The sequence below is a fragment of the Cherax quadricarinatus genome, chromosome 53 (genome assembly GCF_038502225.1).
Source record: "Cherax quadricarinatus isolate ZL_2023a chromosome 53, ASM3850222v1, whole genome shotgun sequence".
NCBI lineage: Eukaryota > Metazoa > Arthropoda > Malacostraca > Decapoda > Parastacidae > Cherax > Cherax quadricarinatus.
This window is the reverse complement of record NC_091344.1, coordinates 20,200,811-20,223,201: the sequence shown is the minus strand read 5'-3', so window position 1 is coordinate 20,223,201 and position 22,391 is coordinate 20,200,811. Positions and strand designations below refer to the sequence as shown.

At 39.6% G+C, this 22,391-nt stretch overlaps 1 protein-coding gene across 2 annotated transcripts in view; it reads right to left on the bottom strand.

Annotated features, from left to right (window-relative positions):
* Rpn13 (regulatory particle non-ATPase 13) overlaps positions 1 to 19,484 on the bottom strand; it is a 34,262-nt gene extending 14,778 nt beyond the window's left edge. The window contains exons 1-4 of one of the 2 annotated variants that reach the window (XM_053781482.2): positions 19,316 to 19,484; positions 7,615 to 7,746; positions 4,934 to 5,050; positions 3,812 to 4,050 (exon numbers count right to left, since the gene is read on the bottom strand). In XM_053781482.2, the coding sequence (XP_053637457.1) occupies positions 3,812 to 4,050; positions 4,934 to 5,050; positions 7,615 to 7,746; positions 19,316 to 19,378 (551 nt within the window). In that variant the 5' untranslated portion in view covers positions 19,379 to 19,484. The remainder of the gene's footprint in view (positions 1 to 3,811; positions 4,051 to 4,933; positions 5,051 to 7,614; positions 7,747 to 19,315) is intronic. The other variant, XM_053781481.2, reaches the window with a different exon arrangement.
* Between the last annotated feature and the right edge of the window lie 2,907 nt (positions 19,485 to 22,391).

Below are 22,391 nucleotides of genomic sequence, written 5' to 3'. Positions count from 1 at the left end.
TTACTGATACAATAATAGTGTGTGCTGATGCCTCAATAATAAGCAGTGTAACAGAATTGATCCAAGAACATTTTTTTTTAATAAACATTTGTCTAAGGGCAATGTGTGGTGTAAATATTATGCAGAGAATTTGGAGTGTGGAAATTAAGAGGAGGTATGGAGTTACTAAAAGTATTAGTCAGAGGGCTGAAGAGGGGTTGTTGAGGTGGTTTGGTCATTCAGAGAGAATGGATCAAAGTAGAATGACTTGGAGAGCGTATAAATCTGTAGGGGAAGGAAGGCGGGGTAGGGGTCATCCTAGAAAAGGCTGGAGAGAGGGGGTAAAGGAAGTTTTGTGGGCGAGGGGCTTGGACTTCCAGCTAGCATGTGTGAGCGTGTTAAATAGGAGTGAATGGAGATGAATGGTTTTTGGAACCTGACAAGCTGTTGGAGTGTGAGCAGGGTAATATTTAGTGAAAGGATTCAGGGAAACGGGCTATTTTTATACTGCCGAACTTGAGTACTGGAAATGGGAAGTACAATGCCTGCACTTTAAAGGAGGGGTTTGGGATACTGGCAGTTTGGAAAGGTATGTTATATATCTTTATATATGCTTCTAAACTGTTGTATCTGGGTACCTCTGCAAAGACAGTGATTGTGTGTGAGTGAGGTGAAAGTGTTGAATGATGATGAAAGTATTTTCTTTTTGGGGATTTTCTTTCTTTTTGGGTCACCCTGCCTTGGTGGGAGACGGCCAACTTGTTGGGGAAAAAAAAATGCATCCAGTGAAATGTGTGCTATGGAAAGGAAAAAAAATAGAAAAAACAATAGACAAGATAAATTTTGCCAAATTTTGGGATACTGTACAACATGAAAGTTGACTGCCACAAACTTGCCATATTTATGTGATGCTACTAAACCATTAAGACAAAATGTTTGGGTAAAACTAAAATGTAAAGTAAAAGGACACAAGTGCAACTAATGTGACATTTTTATTGTGGCAACGTTTTGCTCTCCAGGAGCTTTGTCAAGCCTGGAGAGCGAAATGTTGCCACAATAAAAATGCCCCATTATTTGCACTTGTGTCCCTTTACTTTACATATTGTCGGTAATTCTACCAACTTTATTACTAAAACTAAAATGATTAAATATTAATCTGTGATTCCATATCTAACAGCAAGCTTTAGGCCAACTGAAACAATAAATGAAAAAAATAAAGTTGGCTAGTAAAATATTGTTTTCTAAAATTTAACAACCACTATAACCTAATACTAATTCAGTGCTTTTAATGAAGAATACTTAAGAGCATTTATTATGAAACCACACTGGCCAGCCTCCACCAAGGCAGGGCAACCCAAAAGGAGATACTGTACATTCACCACCATTCATTCAACAGCTCTTTTGCCACAAGCACACAGTCATCACAATTCATATGCACCTCTGGAATATAACATCCCTTTCCCTGCTTCAGGGTGAAGGCACTGTACTTCCCATCTACAGGACTCAAGACTAACTCACTGAATTCCTTGAATCTCCTTGTTCATACACAAAAAGCACATCAAACTCTAAATACCACTTGCCTCCATTTGCTCCAATCAAGAAGTGGACTGAAGAGTACCTTAGGGAAAGGAAGCAAAGAGTGACTGTTCCAGAAGAGATGTCAGAATGGGGAAGAGTAACAAGCAGTGTACTACAAGGGTCAGTATTAGGACCAGTGCTGTTTCTGGTTTATGTGAAAGACATACCAGATGGAACTGAGTCAGATATATCTCTAGCCCTTTGACTGTTTCAGGCCCCTCTCTGAAACTGTCATTCTATGTCGCTCAATTTTTGAAAAAAAAAAATTATTTTTTCTTATGAAATGATAGAGAATCTTTTCCCGATGGTAATGACACCAAAAGTTCGAAATTTGGTCGAAAACTCGTGGAATTATGCTCCCGCAAAGTTAGCGATCTCGGCGACATATGCGTATCGGCGATTTCGCCAACTTTGAGCCCAATTTTCAGCCAATTCCAGTGTTCCAGTTGACCAAACTCATAGCTATTTCTTTAGAACTCCATTTTATCTATCAGCTAATTTGGACTACCCAATATGGTGGTCAGAAATTGGCAATTTGGCCAATTTCACGCAAAATAAAAAAGATGCCAATTTCAAAATAGCGTCCAGAATAAACAAGTTAGACATTCGTGGCACTAAAATAACATATGCTCTGTTCATTAGTCACATCTCTAGGCCCCTCTTATATTATTATTGCTTTCTATTTTGATTTTTTATTCATACAAAAAAATACAAAATTTACTGTTATGCAGACGACTGCATTATTGTAAAAATGGTATAAATAATATCAGTGCACTAGTGAAAGAATATTAGACTCCCCAGTTGACGTGTATTGGACGTGTGGTGTGATTTATTTACTCTTGAACATTGGTAAAAATCGAACATTTCCGCTACTTTGAGCTCAGTTTCAAGGTCGTTTTCATCATAAAAGTAAGGAAAATCATCTCTATTTCTGTAATATGTTTTCCATTTTATCACCTAATACCATGAAAACGCAAATACAACGATAAATACTATACGAAAATACACCTCAAAGTCGGCGTTTTATTCCAAAAAAACGATCAGAGTTTTTTTTTTCTCATTACACAATGTGTGCTGCAGGATTTTTTTTTATGTGGTGCACACTGACCACACAGACCCATTCTCTCACATGTGGGCCTACCAGCTTTCTCCCACTTGATTTGAAGCCGCTAGAATTATTGAGTATATATACGTCAGAAACATTGGCTCGTAAGACGTATTTATACGTCGAAAACAGTCAAAGGGCTAGAGCCAGTGATATAAAACTACTGAGGAGAATACAAACAGATGAGGACTGGGAAAGGCTGCATAAAGATTAGATAAACTGCAGAATTGGTCAGACAAGTAGTTGCTTGAATTCAACCCAACTACCGCAGGGTTATGAAGATTGAGAAGGGACCAGAAGAACAGACACAGAGAATAGGCTCTGGAGATAGGCTACAGATGTCACTCAATGAGGACTTGGGAGTAAGCATAGTGCCTACCATATCGATAGAGGCTCACATCAACCGAATAACTCTGCAACCAATGCTCGCCTGGCAAAGTCATTCTAGGTTAGGAACATATATCAGGCCCATCTTGGAATACACAGCACAAGTATGGAAACCACACCTAAGGAAACACATTAAGAAACTAGAGAAAGTCCAGAAGTATGCAATGAGGTTAGTTCCAGAGCTAAGGAGTATGAGCTACGAGGCAAGGCTAAAGGAATTGAATCTAATGAACTTGAAGGACAGAAGGACCAGGGAAGACATAATGACAACACACAAAATACTCAGAGGAACTAATGTGGTAAATTGGTACTCAAGGGAACAGATAAGTCAAAGGGATGTCAAGAAATATTTCTTTAGTCTCAGGGTAGTCAGAAGTGGAATGACTTCAACGAAGATGCAGTGGCAGCAGATTCCATACGTGGTTTTAAGAATAGGTACAATAGGGCCCACAAGCCTTTGAGTGAATCTGGCAAGCGGCAAGTTGAGAGGCAGGGCCAGGAGCTTCTGTGCACTTTATAGTGCACAGAAGTTGGTAATTTGTTGTGAACAGTGTAGTTCTGATAGTTGAATGGGTGGTTTCATGTGCCCACTTGACAGAAAGGAAGGCACACTAGCAAAATAGCTAAGAATTTGACTTGAAACAGGACTCAAAAATTTTTTTTATAAATAACAGCTAAAATTCACTAATTATCAACATTCTTTCATAAAAGCCAACACAACAAACCCCTTAAACATACAATATGTACACTAGCTAAACTAACCCTGGACCAAGCAGTGTGGCCAAACTAGACATTCCACTTCCTAAAATTTGCATCAGCTGTTGCTGAGAAATGTTTCCAAAGAGATTTTGAATATCTGAGTCACGCAGATTGGTTATTTCTGATCCTAGAGCAGGATTTGGAGTTGATCCAGAAGAGCGTTGTGATCCTGGAGCTGGGGGATTATTGAGTAACTCATTTACCTTGCGTGATTGCTCATCGTCTTTGTCAGTCTTGGGCTCCTGGAGGTTAAGAAAACCAGATTTAAAAACCATAACATGACTGTATCACAAATAACAAAAAATGTGTCCTTGTTTAGTTTCTTCTAATATTCTATACACTTGGTAAATTATTCTCTAATAAATTCAAACTATAAACAAACTACTCCTGTAACAAGAAACAGCTAATCGGCTGGCTCTAGCCATCCTTGGAAATATTGTCGTACCAGGAGACAAGCAATGGTTTGAACTGTAATAGTCACATATGAGTGAAGAACTACAAAACAGGCAAATTATCTGTGGTGTTACACCATTATGTTTCTAACCACTGACCTCAATTATAGAATTACCGAATGGCAGCAGTTTATTCCTGCACTGTTGTGTTGTGTGTTTCTAAACTTCTTATTCTACTCCACCTATTTGTGCCAGTTTATTTTTCTGTTCTTAGTCTTGACCTATGCTCAAGATGTGATTTACAAGCCCAGTTAATGTACTGGTTTTGAGTTTTACACTGTTTTGTTGCAAAAGTTTTTCTAATTCACATAATGCACAACTAAACAAAAAAATAATAATTGCATTTCAGTGTATACACTGATGTTGGTATATCCTAAAGCACACTAAATATAATTTATTGCCAATTCTCCAAAAATTTTAATTTCACACCATTAACTACAGATACAAAAGCCCCTCTCAAGCTAGTACAGTATTTACTTCAATGATAACTAGTTCTAAATTATGTGGTCTAACTCGTGAAGTTGGTCTGAAGTTTTAAGACTCTCTGGCTATGGGTTCAAGCCCTGCCTGTGGTATGGTTTGTGAAGTCTGTTTTAAAGTATAGTATACGCTTTTATCACCACATTTACCTGTAGGACTCTACACACTTCCACACACAAACTCACTTATTTACCTGCATCCAGAAGAAAAGCCGCCTGCTAGACGATTTAAACTTAAGCACGTAAACTCTGCCAGTGGTGCACTGTGCAACACGTTTATATTCACAGTCATCAGGGAATATGATCAGATCCTGAAAATGAAAGACAGTGTTCCAAATTCATGCATGCCAGCCTTGATCCCATTCAATTACTGCATTCCACAAAATAATAAACATCTGCAAGCAGTAAGCAGCACATCATGTACTTGCAAAATATGACACCTCTTTGTTTGCTTACATTATGGTGACCAAATGTAGTTTTCCCAGTATTTTATTCAAATACTGAAGATGGTACACTAAAATAATTTTTTAAAATTAAATCTTTCTCTCTCTCTCTCTCCATTCAACACAGGAAAAGTAAGATACAAGAGATTAAATTATCATAATTATTATAGTATTATTATATTATCATCAGCATTTTTATTAACACTTAGCTGTCTCCACCCAAGGTACGGTGACCCAACAAAGAAGAAAACACTTCCACTGTTTTGTCGTAAGTGTGCAGACATTACAGTTCAGATGCCCCTCCAAACTCTAACATCCCTAACACTCCTTCAGAGTGTAGGCACTGTACTTCCCACTTCCAAGACTCAAGTCCAGCTAATCTTCTTCACACTCCAACAGCATGTCAAATTATAAAAACCACTTGCTGCCAGTCACTTCTATCTATTTACTTTTCTTGTACAAGAAAAATATATTGAAAAGAGCAGTAAAAAATATGAGTTCACAAAAAAGTCGGTTGAAGACTCTTATGTCTCAAAAAAAAAAAAAAAGTGCATTCTAAGTTGTCATATTGCAATTAAGTCTAATTCTACTTTTATATATATTACAAGAACATAAGAAAGAAGGAACACTGCAACAGGCCTACTGACCCAAGCGGAGCAGGTCCATGTTTCACCCCCGGATTAGACCAATGACCCACCCCCAGATTATCCCAATGACCCACCCAGCCTGGTCATCTCCACTCAAGGATGGACATCTGCACCAGACCCAGCAGCACAAGCTAGTCAGGTCAACTCACACCCACCTGCACCCACTCATGTATTTATCTAACCTATTTTTAAAACTACACAACGTTTTAGCCTCAATAACTGTACTCGGGAGTTTGTTCCACTCGTCCACAACTCTATTACCAAACCAGTGCTTTCCTATATCCTTCCTGAATCTGAATTTTTCCAACTTGAAACCATTGCTGCGAGTCATGGCTGGAAATTTTCAGCACGCTATTTACATCCCCTTTATTTATTCCTGTTTTCCATTTATGCACCTCGATCATATCCCCCTAATTCTACGCCTTTCGAGAGAGTGCAGATTCAGGGCCCTCAGTCTATCCTCATAGGGAAAATTTCTGATACATGGGATCATCTTTGTCATCCTCCTTTGTACGTTTTCCAGAGCATTTATATCCATTCTGCAATACGGTGACCAGAACTGAGCAGCATAGTCTAAATGAGGCCTAACCAAGGATATAAAGAGTTGAAGAATTCTGTTAGCTTTATTGCGAACACTAATGCACTGTTGTCTTGGTTTTAGGTTACTGCTAACCAGAACTCCTAAATCCTTTTCGCAATCAGTAGTATTAAGGTCTACATTATTTAGTTAGTTTATATGGGGCATGGTTATTTATCTGTCCAACATTTAGAACTTTGCATTTGTCAATATTAAACTGCATCTGCCACTTCTCAGACCATTGCGTCAGTCTATTCAAATCATCCTGGAGTGCTCTAATGTCTTCATTAGAATGAATTGGACGGCCTATTTTGGTGTCATCAGCAAATTTGCTTATGTTGCTATTTATTCCCTCATCTATGTCGTTTATGTAAATTGTGAACAACAACGGGCCCAACACTGACCCCTGAGGAACACTGCTTGTGATGTGCCCCCATTCTGATTTCTCTCCATTTATGCAAACTCTCTGCTGTCTATTTGTCAGCCATGCCTCTACCCAGGAAAAAATTTCTCCTCCTATTCCGTGTGCCCTAAGTTTCCTCAATAGCCTCTGGTGTGGAACTCTATTGAAAGCCTTACTGAAGTCCATATACACAATATCATATTCATTACCATGATCTACCTCCTCAAACACCTTAGTGAAAAAAGTTAGTAAATTCGTAAGACAGGAACGCCCCTTTGTAAAACCGTGTTGAGATTCATTAATCAATCTGTGCCTGTGAAGATGGCTATGAATTGCTTCTGCAATTATTGATTCCATAAATTTTCCCACTATGAAGGTAAGGCTTATTGGTCTATAGGCTTATTGGTCTATAGTCTTTATTTATCATTAATTCAAAGTTTTCTTTTTAACTACATGTATACTGCTGCACCTGCAGCAGTGTAGCTGACTATTACAAAATTATTACAATTTCGTCCACAGGTTAAAATATGGAGAATACGTTTTAGTAGTATGTTATGACAATTACTTTATTAATGAATAGTTGAGAATAATGTTACCATCCTGTACACATAACGAGCTTTAGCACAGGAGTTTATGCAGGAGAGAAGGGTATGAAGAGTTCATATCACTCATGCAATAACTGAATCACAAAAAAGTTATATATTCTATGCAACAGTTTTGCCAAATTTATTTTTATAATTAAATTTTAGTTGGCAAAATACCAAACAATATTCTTGCTTTCAAACACTAAGACTCCACTTCTTACCTCCTCAACAGTGCCAGTGCCACGGTCCTTCCAGCAGAAATGCATGAGGGAGTCATCAGCTTGGTAGAGATATACCAAACCCTTCCTTTTGTCAGGGTGAACCATCTGCCCCTTCATGTACATCTTGCCAGCCTGCAGATTACAATTAATTGAGCATTTTTCATATGAAGCTGGCTCACAATTTTATCCACACCCATAAACAATTTACCAAACTGGTATATTTTTGGCCATTAGATAGGAGGCTTGGTGGCTCAGCAAGCAACACTCTTGCCTCATACACTAAATGTCCGTGGTTCAATACCAGATCAAGTAGAAACATTGGGCCTGTTTCCTTATACCTACTGCTCCTGTTCACCTAGTAATATGTAGGTACCTGGGTGTTAGTTGACTGGTGTGGGTCACATCCTGGGAAACAAGACAGTCCTCAGTGATGCACCGACTTTCTTGGGTTATCCAGGGTGACTAACCCTCCGGGTTAAAAATCCAAACAAATCTTATTTTATGTAAACTTTTCATTTTAACCCCCAAAATATGTGCCCCAAGGTATACCCTTGACTCATGGCTGCACTATTGATGAGTTATCCTAGGTCAAATCTACATAATGTATTTTTGAAGTACCCATAAATTGTGTGTCCTCAAGACCTAAGCAAAAACAAAATATAAATATTGTTCATGTAGAACATATACTATTATTCAATTAAAAAGAAGAACTAAGCACACATGGGTCATATAGAACAACCTGAGGAGGTTTATTTATTTATTTATTTATTTAGAAATTTAGCATACAAACAGAGGTACAAAAAATACAGGTAAGAGCAGCATGCCAAAGCCACTTATATGCATAGCATTACGGGCTGGCTTAAAATTAACTTAAGATTAACTAAGCAATGATGAAATCAGTGATAAGACATTATTGTAAACAGATAACTATAAAATACAAATGAGTATTACAAAGACAGGTCCAATGGTTGCATGCATTGCTGTTCATTCAGTAGAATGGAGTATTCTGTTAGGTAGTGTATTTAACCCTTTGAGGGTCGACAGGCCCTCTCCGAAACTCGTTCTCAGGGTCGGCCAAATTTAAAAAAAAAAAAAATTATTTTCTCTTATGAAAAGATAGAGAATCTTTTCCCGATCATAAAGACACCAAAAGTTTGAAATTTGATAGAAAACTTACGGAATTATGCTCTCGCAAAGTTAGCGGTCTCGGCGATGTTTATGCATCGGCGATTTTGCCCACTTTGAGCCCCATTTTCACTGTACTAGTCGACAAAAAACATGAATATTTCGCTAAAACTCCATTTTTTCTATCGAATGAGTGCAAGAAACCACCCATGAAATTCAACTATCCAGTACAGTGGTCAGAATTTAGCAATTTTGCCAATTTCACACAAATTTCAAAAGATGCCAATTTCCGAATAGGGTCCAGAATAAACAAGAAAGACATTCCTGGCACTAAAATGACATTTCCTCTAGTCATTAGTCACGTCTCAAGGCCCCTCTTATATTCTTTTGCTTTCCACTTTGAATTTTTATTTTCACAAAATATATAAGATTTACTGTTATGCAGACTACTGCATTAGTGTAAAAAATGGTATAAATATTATTGGTGCACTTGTGAAAGAATATTAGACTCACCAGTTGACGTGTATTGCACGCTTGGCACGATTTGTTTACTTTTGAAGTTTGGTAAAAATCGAACATTTCTGCTAATTTGAGCTCAATTTCAAGGCACCTTTCATTGTAAAACCAGTCAAAATCATCTCAATTTCTGTAATATGTCTTCCATTCTATAAAATGAGACCAAGAAAACTAGAATACAACAATAAATACCATACGAAAATACACTGCAAAGTTGCCGATTTATTCAAAAAAAATGGTCAAAGTTTTTTTTTCTTATTATGCACTGTGTGCTGCAGGATTTTTTTTAGACTGTGCACACTGACCACATAGACCCATTCTTTCATGTGAAGGCCTACCAGCTTTCTCCCACTAGATTTGAGGCCGCTAGAATTTATGAGTACTAGTACGTCAAAAACCCCTACGCGTAAGACGTACTAGTACGACCAAAACCCTCAAAGGGTTAAAAAAATAACAAAGTTAGGTTTAACATTTGTGTGATATAATTGTGAGTAACATTTAGGATATACAATTTATATGGCTCAGTTATTCAGTATTTATTTGGTTTTGAGTGAGTAAGTGAACTTTGAGAAGAGACTTGAATTTATAAACGGGTAGTGTTTCTTTTATATTTACAGGTAATGAATTCCAGATTTTAGGGCCTTTTATGTGCATTGAGTTTTTGCATAGCGTGAGATGGACACGAGGAACATCAAAGAGTGATCTGTGCCTTGTATTATGGTCATGTGTTCTGTTGAGGTTGGCAAGGAGATGTTTGAGGGGAGGGTTAATATCAGAGTTAAGTGTTCTATGTATGTAATAAGTGCAATAATAAGTATGGATGTTTTGTATGGTGAGTAGGTTGAGTGTTTTGAATATTGGTGGAGTGTGCTGCCTGTAGTGAGAATTTGTTATCATTCTAACTGCAGCCTTTTGTTGGGTAATTAGTGGTCTGAGATGGTTAGTTGTTGTTGAGCCCCATGCACAAATTCCATAGGTGAGATAGGGGTAAATAAGAGAGTGATAAAGGGCCAGGAGGGCTGACTGTGGAACATAGTACCGTATCTTCGATAGTATGCCTACAGTCTTGGAAATTTTCTTAGAAATTTGTTGTATATGTGTATGAAATTTGAGTCTATTATCGAGGTGGATTCCTAAGAATTTTCCCTCTGTTAGCTTTGTGATAGGTGATCCGTTTATCGTTATGTTAAGAGGTACATCTGTAGCTCTGCTACCAAACTGAATGAAGTAGGTTTTGTCAATGTTTAGTGTAAGTTTGTTAGTCCTCATCCAGGTAGATATTTTCTGTAATTCGGCGTTTACAGTATTTGCTAGCGTGACTGGGCTCGGGTGAGAGAAGACGTATGTGGTGTCATCTGCAAAAAGTGTGGGTTTGAGTAATTGCGAAGCATTTGGTAGGTCATTTATGTATAGGAGGAAGAAAAGAGGGCCAAGGACACTTCCCTGTGGGACACCAACTGTAATTGGTTGTGCGGAAGAGCTTGCCCCATTTGCGTATACATATTGGCTTCTGTTGCTGAGGTAAGACTTGAGGTAGTTGAGGGAGTGCCCTCTAATACCATAGTGTGACAATTTTACGTGGAGCAAGTCATGGTCAACTGTATCAAAAGCTTTACGTAAGTCAATGAAGATCCCCAGTGGGACTTCTTTTTCTATATTGCAGTGTATATATGTTCTAGCATGTGTATAATAGCATCATTAGTATTTTTATTAGGCCTGAATCCAAATTGGCAGGGGTTGAGAATGTTATGGGAGATAAGGTAGGAGTGGATTCGTTTATGAATTAATTTTTCGAAGATTTTTGAGAGAGGGTGTAAATTGGATATTGGCCTATAGTTATTCAACTCTGTTTGGTCTCCTCCTTTATGGATCGGGGTGACCCTTGCTATTTTGAGAACTGTAGGGAAGGTGGAGGATTCAATGGATTTGTTAAAGAGTGTTGCAATGATTGGTGATAGTACTTGTGACGCTTTTTTGTATATAAAGGGTGGTAAGGTATTTAAATCTCCTGCCTTGTTTTTCAGTGCGTTGATAATAAGGGAGACTTCGTATGGGTTAGTCGGAGCTAGGAACAGTGTGTTCGGGTAGTTGCCAGTGAGGTAGTCATTTGGTGGGGTATCTGAGCTTGGGATATTATTGGCAAGGTTTTGACCTATAGTGGAGAAGAAATCATTGAGTCTGTTTGCTGTTTCTGTTGGTGGGAGTTGGGGTTCATCTGATTTTGCTAATTTTATTTCGCTATGTCGTGATATCTTTTTTGTTCCCAGAATTTCTGATAGGGTCTTCCAGGTCTTTTTTATATCACCTCGTAAGTTGGATAATCTGTTCTCATAATACAATTTTTTTGCCCTTCTTATCAGGCTGGTTAGGATTGACGAGTAACATTTTGTTTGGTCTCTGGTTATGTGACCCATTCTGTACTGTTTTTCATATCGGTGTTTTGTATTTATGGATTTGAGAATGCTGGGTGTTAGCCAGGGACTGTTCAGTCTCTTAGCTGTCATCTGCTTAGTTTTTTTAGGGCAGTGCTTGTTATAAAGGTATTGGGTCTTTTTTAGAAAATTATTAAAACATTCGTCAATATCTGTATAGATTTCTAGCTCAGTGTGCCAGTCAATGTTTGTTACTGCTGTTGTGAAGTTATTAATGGCTGCCTCATTGTGAAGTCTGAAGGTGACTTTAGTAGTGTCTTGGGGTATTTTACCAAGAGTTGTTATGAGGAAAGTAGGGTAGTGGTCTGTGGTATTATCTGTAATTATGCCTGATTTTAAAGGGGATATGGTGTTGGTCCAGATGTGGTCAAGTAGGTTAACACTAGTCTCTGTAACTCTTGTAGGTTTTGTTACTGTTGGTAGCAACATGCAGTTACTCATTGTGTTTGTGAATTCAGTAACGTGTGGGTCCTGGTCTTGCAGGAGATTTATATTGAAGTCACCTGAGAGTAGTAAGTGATCTTTGTTCATGCGTGCATCAGTTATCATACTTCCTAGGTTTTGACTAAATTGGCTAATGTTTGACTGTGGAATTCTGTAGATGTTTATCACTGTGAGAGGCTTTTGTAGGTATTTGGATTTGAATTTAGCTATTATATATTCCCCATGTTCATCCCTTGTGCAAGTATTAGTGATACATTCTAGTTGGTCTGAGTAGTATATAGCTGTGCCACCCCCTTGTTGGTCTGGCCTACAGTTGTGTATGGCTGTGTAACCAGGAATGGCATAGACATCTGTAGTATCAGGCTTTAGCCAGGTTTCAGTTAGTGTAATAATGGACATATTGGCATGCAAGGAATTTAGTAATGCTAGGAGGTCATCATAATGCTTGCTTAAAGATCTGATATTGTAGTTAAAGATAGTTATGTTGTTGTTGGCTCTGAGAAGTGCCTTTGATTGTTCTGCTGTGTAGTAATTACAGTAACTGTTTGAATCATTTAAGTCATTAAATAAGAGGTTGGTATCAGGATCAATGCTTGTAATCATAAGATTTGTAGTGAATCTATAGTTAGAATTAAGTAAAAAATAAAGTAAATATTCTAAAGCTAAAAAAAAATAGCACCTGAATTATTTAACAAATGTAAAAAATAATGAGCTAAGGTAGTTTTTTAAAGCTAAAATAAAGGAGACAATATAAAAGGGACTAAAATAATTTGTGGTGAACAAATAAAGTGATGATCAAATAATGGAGCTTGGGAATATGATAGTAGGTAGTACTTTAAAGGTAATTCTTTAAAGTTAGAATTATAATATAAAATTATAATATAAAAGGGACTAATATAAGTTGTGGTGAACAATAAAGTGGTAATCAAATAAATGAGCTTTGGAGTATAATGGCAAAATAGTGAACTTATTAACTTTAGCACCTGAGAATAGCACCTTGATTAGTTTAACAATTGCGAATATATGATCTAAGGTAGTTATATAGAGCTAAAATAAAGGACAAAAAATATATAAGGGACTACAGTTGAGTAATGGTAAACAAGTTAAATGGACAGATAGTCACTATGAAATAATATTGGTTTAGGAGTAAGATCTGATTTGTAATATTAAATAAGTTGAGCAGTTTATTGCACAATAAAAAGTAAAAAAAAAAAAAAAAAAAATGAGGTAGTTGGTACTAGCTAGCAAAAGATAGTATTGGTACTTGCAAAAAAGTAATTGGAATATACACTAATTGCACACACAATAAAAAGTGACTAAAAAAACAAGTAGTGGTAAACAAAATTAAATGGACAGGTAAGAACAATGAATAATGGTAATGTCTTGGTTATAATATGATAGTAAGATGGTAGACAGGTACAAAGGATAATATAAAGGTTGGAGTTGAATATCCAAACTTGAAAATTTGGCAACAAAATGTTATGGGAAGTATAAAATAATGTTTAATGTACAAAAGTAAAATTGACTGGTAGTAAATATGGTGTTTAATAAAATTTTAGTAAGTAATAATGATTACAAAAAAAGTGAAAAAGTAATGTTTATTTCATTCAATATTGCACTGGTAGTTATACTTGAGGTTATATGGCAGTACAAGGTAATTAAGAGTACTCTAAGATAGTAAATGTGGTATAAAACAGGTAAAGGTAATTAGACAAGTAATGGTTATTAAATGTCAAAAATGTTAAGAGTAAATTGAAATTATAGTAAAAATGATAATTATTAATTTTAGTAGGTAATATCAATTGATAGTATTCAAAAAAATATATGAGGTAGTAATATGGACAGAGAAAGTATCAATTCAGCTAATGTTTAAGCAAACAATAGTAAATAAGAAAATTACATAAGGTGACTTATGCTTACTAGTAAAATCACATAAAGAGGTAGTTGATTATTTAAATACTAAGAGATTGTACAATGAAATTTGAACAATAATGGTAAAATTATACTGTGAATTTGCTTATCAAGTTGACTTATGGGAGAGTTCTATTGATGACTACATTTTTTTGTACAGGTAAACCCCCTTGATTTTTGGTCAAGGAACCATGGTAGAGTAAATCTTAAAAATATCCTAGATATTCATGGGCGGTATGGAAGAAGATTCATGGGTGGGATGAAGGAAGATTCATGGGTGGGATGAAGCAAGATTCATGGATGGGGTGAAAGAAGATTCATGGGTGGGGTGAAGGAAGATTCATGGGTGGGGTGAAAGAAGATTCATGGGTGGGGTGAAAGAAGATTCATGGGTGGGGTGAAAGAAGATTCATGGGTGGGGTGAAGGAAGATTCATGGGTGGGGTGAAAGAAGATTCATGGGTGGGGTGAAGATTTATGGGTGGGATGAAGCAAGATTCATGGATGGGGTGAAAGAAGATTCATGGGTGGGGTGAAGGAAGATTCATGGGTGGGGTGAAGGAAGATTCATGGGTGGGATGAAGGAAGATTCATGGGTGGGATGAAGCAAGATTCATGGATGGGGTGAAAGAAGATTCATGGGTGGGGTGAAGGAAGATTCATGGGTGGGGTGAAGGAAGATTCATGGGTGGGGTGAAAGAAGATTCATGGGTGGGGTGAAAGAAGATTCATGGATGGGGTGAAAGAAGATTCATGGGTGGGGTGAAGGAAGATTCATGGGTGGGGTGAAAGAAGATTCATGGGTGGGGTGAAAGAAGATTCATGGGTGGGGTGAAAGAAGATTCATGGGTGGGGTGAAGGAAGATTCATGGGTGGGGTGAAAGAAGATTCATGGGTGGGGTGAAAGAAGATTCATGGGTGGGGTGAAAGAAGATTCATGGGTGGGGTGAAGGAAGATTTATGGGTGGGATGAAGCAAGATTCATGGATGGGGTGAAAGAAGATTCATGGGTGGGGTGAAGGAAGATTCATGGGTGGGGTGAAAGAAGATTCATGGGTGGGGTGAAAGAAGATTCATGGGTGGGGTGAAAGAAGATTCATGGGTGGGTGGGGTGAAGGAAGATTCATGGGTGGGGTGAAAGAAGATTCATGGGTGGGGTGAAAAGATTCATGGGTGGGGTGAAGGAAGATTCATGGGTGGGGTGAAGGAAGATTCGTGGGTGGGATGAAGGAAGATTCGTGGGTGGGATGAAGGGAGATTCATGGGTGGGATGAAGGAAGATTCGTGGGTGGGATGAAGGAAGATTCGTGGGTGGGATGAAGGGAGATTCATGGGTGGGATGAAGGGATATTCATAGGTAGTATGGAAGAAGATTCATGGGTGGGATGAAGGGAGATTCATGGGTGGGGTGAAATGAGATTCATAGGTAGTATGGAAGATTCATGAGTGGAATGAAGGGAGATTCATAGGAAGTATGGAAGAAGATTCATGGGTGGGATGAAGGGAGATTCATAGGTAGTATGGAAGAAGATTCATGGGTGGGATGAAGGGAGATTCATAGGTAGTATGGAAGAAGATTCATGGGTGGGATGAAGGAAGATTCATAGGTAGTATGGAAGAAGATTAATGGGTGGGATGAAGGGAGATTCATAGGTAGTATGGAAGAAGATTCATGGGTGGAATGAAGGGAGATTCATAGGTAGTATGGAAGAAGATTCATGGGTGGGATGAAGGGAGATTCATAGGTAGTATGGAAGAAGATTCATGGGTGGGATGAAGGAAGACTCATAGGTAGTATGGAAGAAGATTCATGGGTGGGATGAAGGGAGATTCATAGGTAGTATGGAAGAAGATTCATGGGTGCAATGAAGGGAGATTCATAGGTAGTATGGAAGAAGATTCATGGGTGGAATGAAGGGAGATTCATAGGTAGTATGGAAGAAGATTCATGAGTGGAATGAAGGGAGATTCATAGGAAGTATTTAAGAAGATTCATGGGTGGGATGAAGGGAGATTCATAGGTAGTATGGAAGAAGATTCATGGGTGGGATGAAGGGAGATTCATAGGTAGTATGGAAGAAGATTCATGGGTGGGATGAAGGGAGATTCATAGGTAGTATGGAAGAAGATTCATAGGTGGGATGAAGGGAGATTCATAGGTAGTATGGAAGAAGATTCATGGGTGGGATGAAGGGAGATTCATAGGTAGTATGGAAGAAGGGTGGAATGAAGGGAGATTCATAGGTAGTATGGAAGAAGATTCATGAGTGGAATGGAGATTCATAGGTAGTATGGAAGAAGATTCATGGGTGGGATGAAGGGAGATTCATGGGTGGGATGAAGGAAGATTCATAGGTAGTATGGAAGAAGATTCATGGGTGGGATGAAGGGAGATTCATAGGTAGTATGGAAGAAGATTCATGGGTGGGATGAAGGAAGATTCATAGGTAGTATGGAAGAAGATTCATGGGTGGGATGAAGGGAGATTCATAGGTAGTATGGAAGAAGATTCATGGGTGGAATGAAGGGAGATTCATAGGTAGTATGGAAGAAGATTCATGGGTGGGATGAAGGGAGATTCATAGGTAGTATGGAAGAAGATTCATGGGTGGGATGAAGGGAGATTCATAGGTAGTATGGAAGAAGATTCATGGGTGGGATGAAGGAAGATTCATAGGTAGTATGGAAGAAGATTCATGGGTGGGATGAAGGGAGATTCATAGGTAGTATGGAAGAAGATTCATGGGTGGAATGAAGGGAGATTCATAGGTAGTATGGAAGAAGATTCATGGGTGGAATGAAGGGAGATTCATAGGTAGTATGGAAGAAGATTCATGAGTGGAATGAAGGGAGATTCATAGGAAGTATGGAAGAAGATTCATGGGTGGGATGAAGGGAGATTCATAGGTAGTATGGAAGAAGATTCATGGGTGGGATGAAGGGAGATTCATAGGTAGTATGGAAGAAGATTCATGGGTGGGATGAAGGGAGATTCATAGGTAGTATGGAAGAAGATTCATAGGTGGGATGAAGGGAGATTCATAGGTAGTATGGAAGAAGATTCATGGGTGGGATGAAGGGAGATTCATAGGTAGTATGGAAGAAGATTCATGGGTGGAATGAAGGGAGATTCATAGGTAGTATGGAAGAAGATTCATGAGTGGAATGGAGATTCATAGGTAGTATGGAAGAAGATTCATGGGTGGGATGAAGGGAGATTCATGGGTGGGGTGAAATGAGATTCATAGGTAGTATGGAAGAAGATTCATGAGTGGAATGAAGGGAGATTCATAGGAAGTATGGAAGAAGATTCATGGGTGGGATGAAGGGAGATTCATAGGTAGTATGGAAGAAGATTCATGGGTGGGATGAAGGGAGATTCATAGGTAGTATGGAAGAAGATTCATGGGTGGGATGAAGGAAGATTCATAGGTAGTATGGAAGAAGATTCATGGGTGGGATGAAGGGAGATTCATAGGTAGTATGGAAGAAGATTCATGGGTGGAATGAAGGGAGATTCATAGGTAGTATGGAAGAAGATTCATGGGTGGGATGAAGGGAGATTCATAGGTAGTATGGAAGAAGATTCATGGGTGGGATGAAGGAAGATTCATAGGTAGTATGGAAGAAGATTCATGGGTGGGATGAAGGAAATGAGATTCATAGGTAGTATGGAAGAAGATTCATGAGTGGAATGAAGGGAGATTCATAGGTAGTATGGAAGAAGATTCATGGGTGGAATGATTCAGGAAATGAGATTCATAGGTAGTATGGAAGAAGATTCATGAGTGGAATGAAGGGAGATTCATAGGAAGTATGGAAGAAGATTCATGGGTGGGATGAAGGGAGATTCATAGGTAGTATGGAAGAAGATTCATGGGTGGGATGAAGGGAGATTCATAGGTAGTATGGAAGAAGATTCATGGGTGGGATGAAGGGAGATTCATAGGTAGTATGGAAGATTCATGGGTGGGATGAAGGGAGATTCATAGGTAGTATGGAAGATTCATGGGTGGGATGAAGGGAGATTCATAGGTAGTATGGAAGAAGATTCATGGGTGGGATGAAGGGAGATTCATAGGTAGTATGGAAGAAGATTCATGGGTGGGATGAAGGGAGATTCATAGGTAGTATGGAAGAAGATTCATGGGTGGAATGAAGGGAGATTCATAGGTAGTATGGAAGAAGATTCATGAGTGGAATGGAGATTCATAGGTAGTATGGAAGAAGATTCATGGGTGGGATGAAGGGAGATTCATGGGTGGGGTGAAATGAGATTCATAGGTAGTATGGAAGAAGATTCATGAGTGGAATGAAGGGAGATTCATAGGAAGTATGGAAGAAGATTCATGGGTGGGATGAAGGGAGATTCATAGGTAGTATGGAAGAAGATTCATGGGTGGGATGAAGGGAGATTCATAGGTAGTATGGAAGAAGATTCATGGGTGGGATGAAGGGAGATTCATAGGTAGTATGGAAGATTCATGGGTGGGATGAAGGGAGATTCATAGGTAGTATGGAAGAAGATTCATGGGTGGGATGAAGGGAGATTCATAGGTAGTATGGAAGATTCATGGGTGGGATGAAGGGAGATTCATAGGTAGTATGGAAGAAGATTCATGGGTGGGATGAAGGGAGATTCATAGGTAGTATGGTAGAAGATTCATGGGTGGGATGAAGGGAGATTCATAGGTAGTATGGTAGAAGATTCATGGGTGGGATGAAGGGAGATTCATAGGTAGTATGGAAGAAGATTCATGGGTGGGATGAAGGGAGATTCATAGGTAGTATGGAAGAAGATTCATGGGTGGGATGAAGGGAGATTCATAGGTAGTATGGAAGAAGATTCATGGGTGGGATGAAGGGAGATCCATAGGTAGTATGGAAGAAGATTCATGGGTGGGGTGAAGGGAGATTCACAGGTAGTATGGAAGAAGATTCATGGGTGGGGTGAAGGGAGATTCACAGGTAGTATGGAAGAAGATTCATGGGTGGGGTGAAGGGAGATTCACAGGTAGTATGGAAGAAGATTCATGGGTGGGGTGAAGGAAGATTCATGGGTGGGGTGAAGGGAGATTCACAGGTAGTATGGAAGAAGATTCATGGGTGGGGTGAAGGAAGATTCATGGGTGGGGTGAAGGGAGATTCACAGGTAGTATGGAAGAAGATTCATGGGTGGGGTGAGGGAAGACTATGTGATGGGTGCTGCTGTTGCTCTTCTTCCTTAACAGCTATAAGGACGTAATTCCTCCTCCTTCCCTGGCTCACACTCACCCTGAACTCCACCAGGTTCTTGCTGGACGAGCGAGCACTTCCTCCAAACAGCGCCGTGGACATCTTGAAGTAGTTTTCAGCGACTTAAAACAAGAGAAACAATAATGGTGACTCCACCTGACTCAGCACTCTTACGTCCGCCACCTCTGACGTCACCGCTGCCACCATCTCATCTTTAGCTGTCGTACTGTACCCACTACATTTATTAATTAATAATTTTTCTTAAGGCTAATATTTCCTTTGTAGACAATTCTGAAAAGCTTTTTATTTATATACAAGCTTATTATGTAGCCATAGCACTATGGACAGTAGTGAATTATTTCAAAGGTACACAGTAGGTCGAGGGATCGTACCTCTAAGGTGGAGTTGACTAAGCACATTTTCAAGTTATAATAATATTCTCTTTTTTACAAGAATACTAGAATAACTCACATGATAGAGTACTGAAAATTACAGCAGGAACAATGCAGCAATGTTAAAGGTAGTTTTATATTAAAAATGAATAAGCACAATGAGGGTCCCCAGTCCAGTTATAGAGGCAATGTATATTGCCTCTGCAACAGGGGAGCTCTCTCGCCCCCTTTCTATTCTGTTTGGTCATCAAGGACGTCATAAAAGCACTCTCCAATGAGCTCAATATCTAGTTCCTGGATGATGGTACCCCTCGCTGGCAGAACAGAATCTCTCCTAGAGGACATCAGTAAAATTAAAGACATGGGAGAAAGCCTGGGCCTTTCTTTAAATCCCACCAAATGAGAAATAGTTTCTACCAATCGACAGATGATCCAGAATATTAGCGCCGTTTTACCAGGAGCACGAGCCGTTGATCCAACCAATAGCATTCTCCTTGGTGCTCCTCTTGGGTTCAATGCCATCGATCTGATCCTAGAAAAAAAGTCTCAGACCTCCAGACGATGGAAAGCAGGATGAAAGACATTGACACACATGATGCCTTCTACCTACTCACCAGGTGCCTGTCAATCTCAAAACTTACCTACTTTCCGAGATGCTCCCCAGCCTTCAGCAGTCCAAAACTCAAGGAATATGACTCTCTCCTTAAGACCATGCCAGAGAGTGTATTGAATCTTTCCCTTGAAGATGGACAGTGGTTGCAAGCATCACTTCCGGTCAGGCTTGGAGGGCTAGGAGTACGCAGATCCTCCCAGATTGCTCTACCAGCTTTCCTATTCTCTTCCATAGCGTCAAACGAGTTGATAAGACAAATTCTTCCTGATAACCTCAGCGACTCAGCAGGAATACAGGACCCTAGCTATGCCAGTGCCATCACTGAATGACACTGGCTCACAGTCAAGCTGGGATGGCCCAATCGCTGAAAAGGTGCTTGCCAACATGCTTAGGGCTGCAACATCAGATAGGGAGACTGCCCGTCTCCAGGCTGTGAGCGCACCTCACTCCGGGGAATTCCTCCACACAGTTCCCATATCGGCAATGGGAACACGACTCGACCCTAAGACCCTCTATATTGCAGTGGCTCTGCGCCTTGCTGCCCCAATTCACACAGAATATACGTGTATTTGCGGCAAAGCGCAAGCAGACCAATACAGTCTACCTGGAGTTTACCTGGAGAGAGTTCCGGGGGTCAACTCCCCCGCGGCCCGGTCTGTGACCAGGCCTCCTGGTGGATCAGAGCCTGATCAACCAGGCTGTTGCTGCTGGCTGCACGCAAACCAACGTACGAGCCACAGCCCAGCTGGTCAGGAACCGACTTTAGGTGCTTGTCCAGTGCCAGCTTGAAGACTGCCAGGGGTCTGTTGGTAATCCCCCTCATGTATGCTGTGAGGCAGTTGAACAGTCTCGGGCCCCTGACACTTATTGTATGGTCTCTTAACGTGCTAGTGACACCCCTGCTTTTCATTGGGGGGATGTTGCATCGTCTGCCAAGTCTTTTGCTTTCGTAGTGAGTGATTTTCGTGTGCAAGTTCGGTACTAGTCCCTCTAGGATTTTCCAGGTGTATATAATCATGTATCTCTCCCGCCTGCGTTCCAGGGAATACAGTTTTAGGAACCTCAAGCGCTCCCAGTAATTGAGGTGTTTTATCTCTGTTATGCGCGCCATGAAGGTTCTCTGTACATTTTCTAGGTCAGCAATTTCACCTGCCTTGAAAGGTGCATGGTCTTAACTGTTCCAAAACCAAGGGCTGGCATGCAAGACACAATGAGGTCAACAACATAAAGAGAACCCTTGCTACAGCTGGATGCCCAGCCGAGAGGGAGCCCCGATCACTAACAGCCAACAATACCCACAACCCAGCAAACCGCCCCAACGGGATCACCATCTATCCTTGGAAGAATGGCAAGCTCTTATAGCATGGGACTATACCTGTGTGTCCACACTGGCTGACACCTATGTCCATCACAGTGTTGGGCGACAGGGAGGAGCTGCTGACCACAGGGAGGAGTACAAGATCAGCAAGTACAGGGACGTAAGCCAACAGTATCAATTTGTCCCAGTGAGATCAGAGGCCTTGGGATCACGGGGAAAAAATTCCACACGTTTAATAATAATAATAATAATAATATCTTTATTTTACTACAAGTACATGTACAGGGTATACAGTCCTAGCTGATTACAATGACATATTACTATATAGAAAGTCCCTTGTTATGCTCCGGAGGCATTTCGGGCAAATTAGGTCAGTGTCCCAGGATGCGACCCACACCAGTCGACTAACACCCAGGTACCCATTTTACTGATGGGGAACATAGACTCATCGACACCACCAGGGACCCAAGGGCAGCCACTTTCATGTTCCAGTGCCTCAATGTGGCCATCCAGAGGGGAAATGCTTGTTGCATACTTGGCTCGCGTCCGGCTTCGGAGGAGCTGGAGGAAATTCATGATCTTTAATACATTGTACCATTTTATTCATGTTTGTTTTCTGTAAATGTATTCTGTTTATTAATAAATGTTCACATAGAATATAAAATATAGGGGGTGGTAGAAGAATATATATATATATATATATATATATATATATATATATATATATATATATATATATATATATATATATATATATACAGTACATGTTGTTACGTGTGTGTCACCGAATGT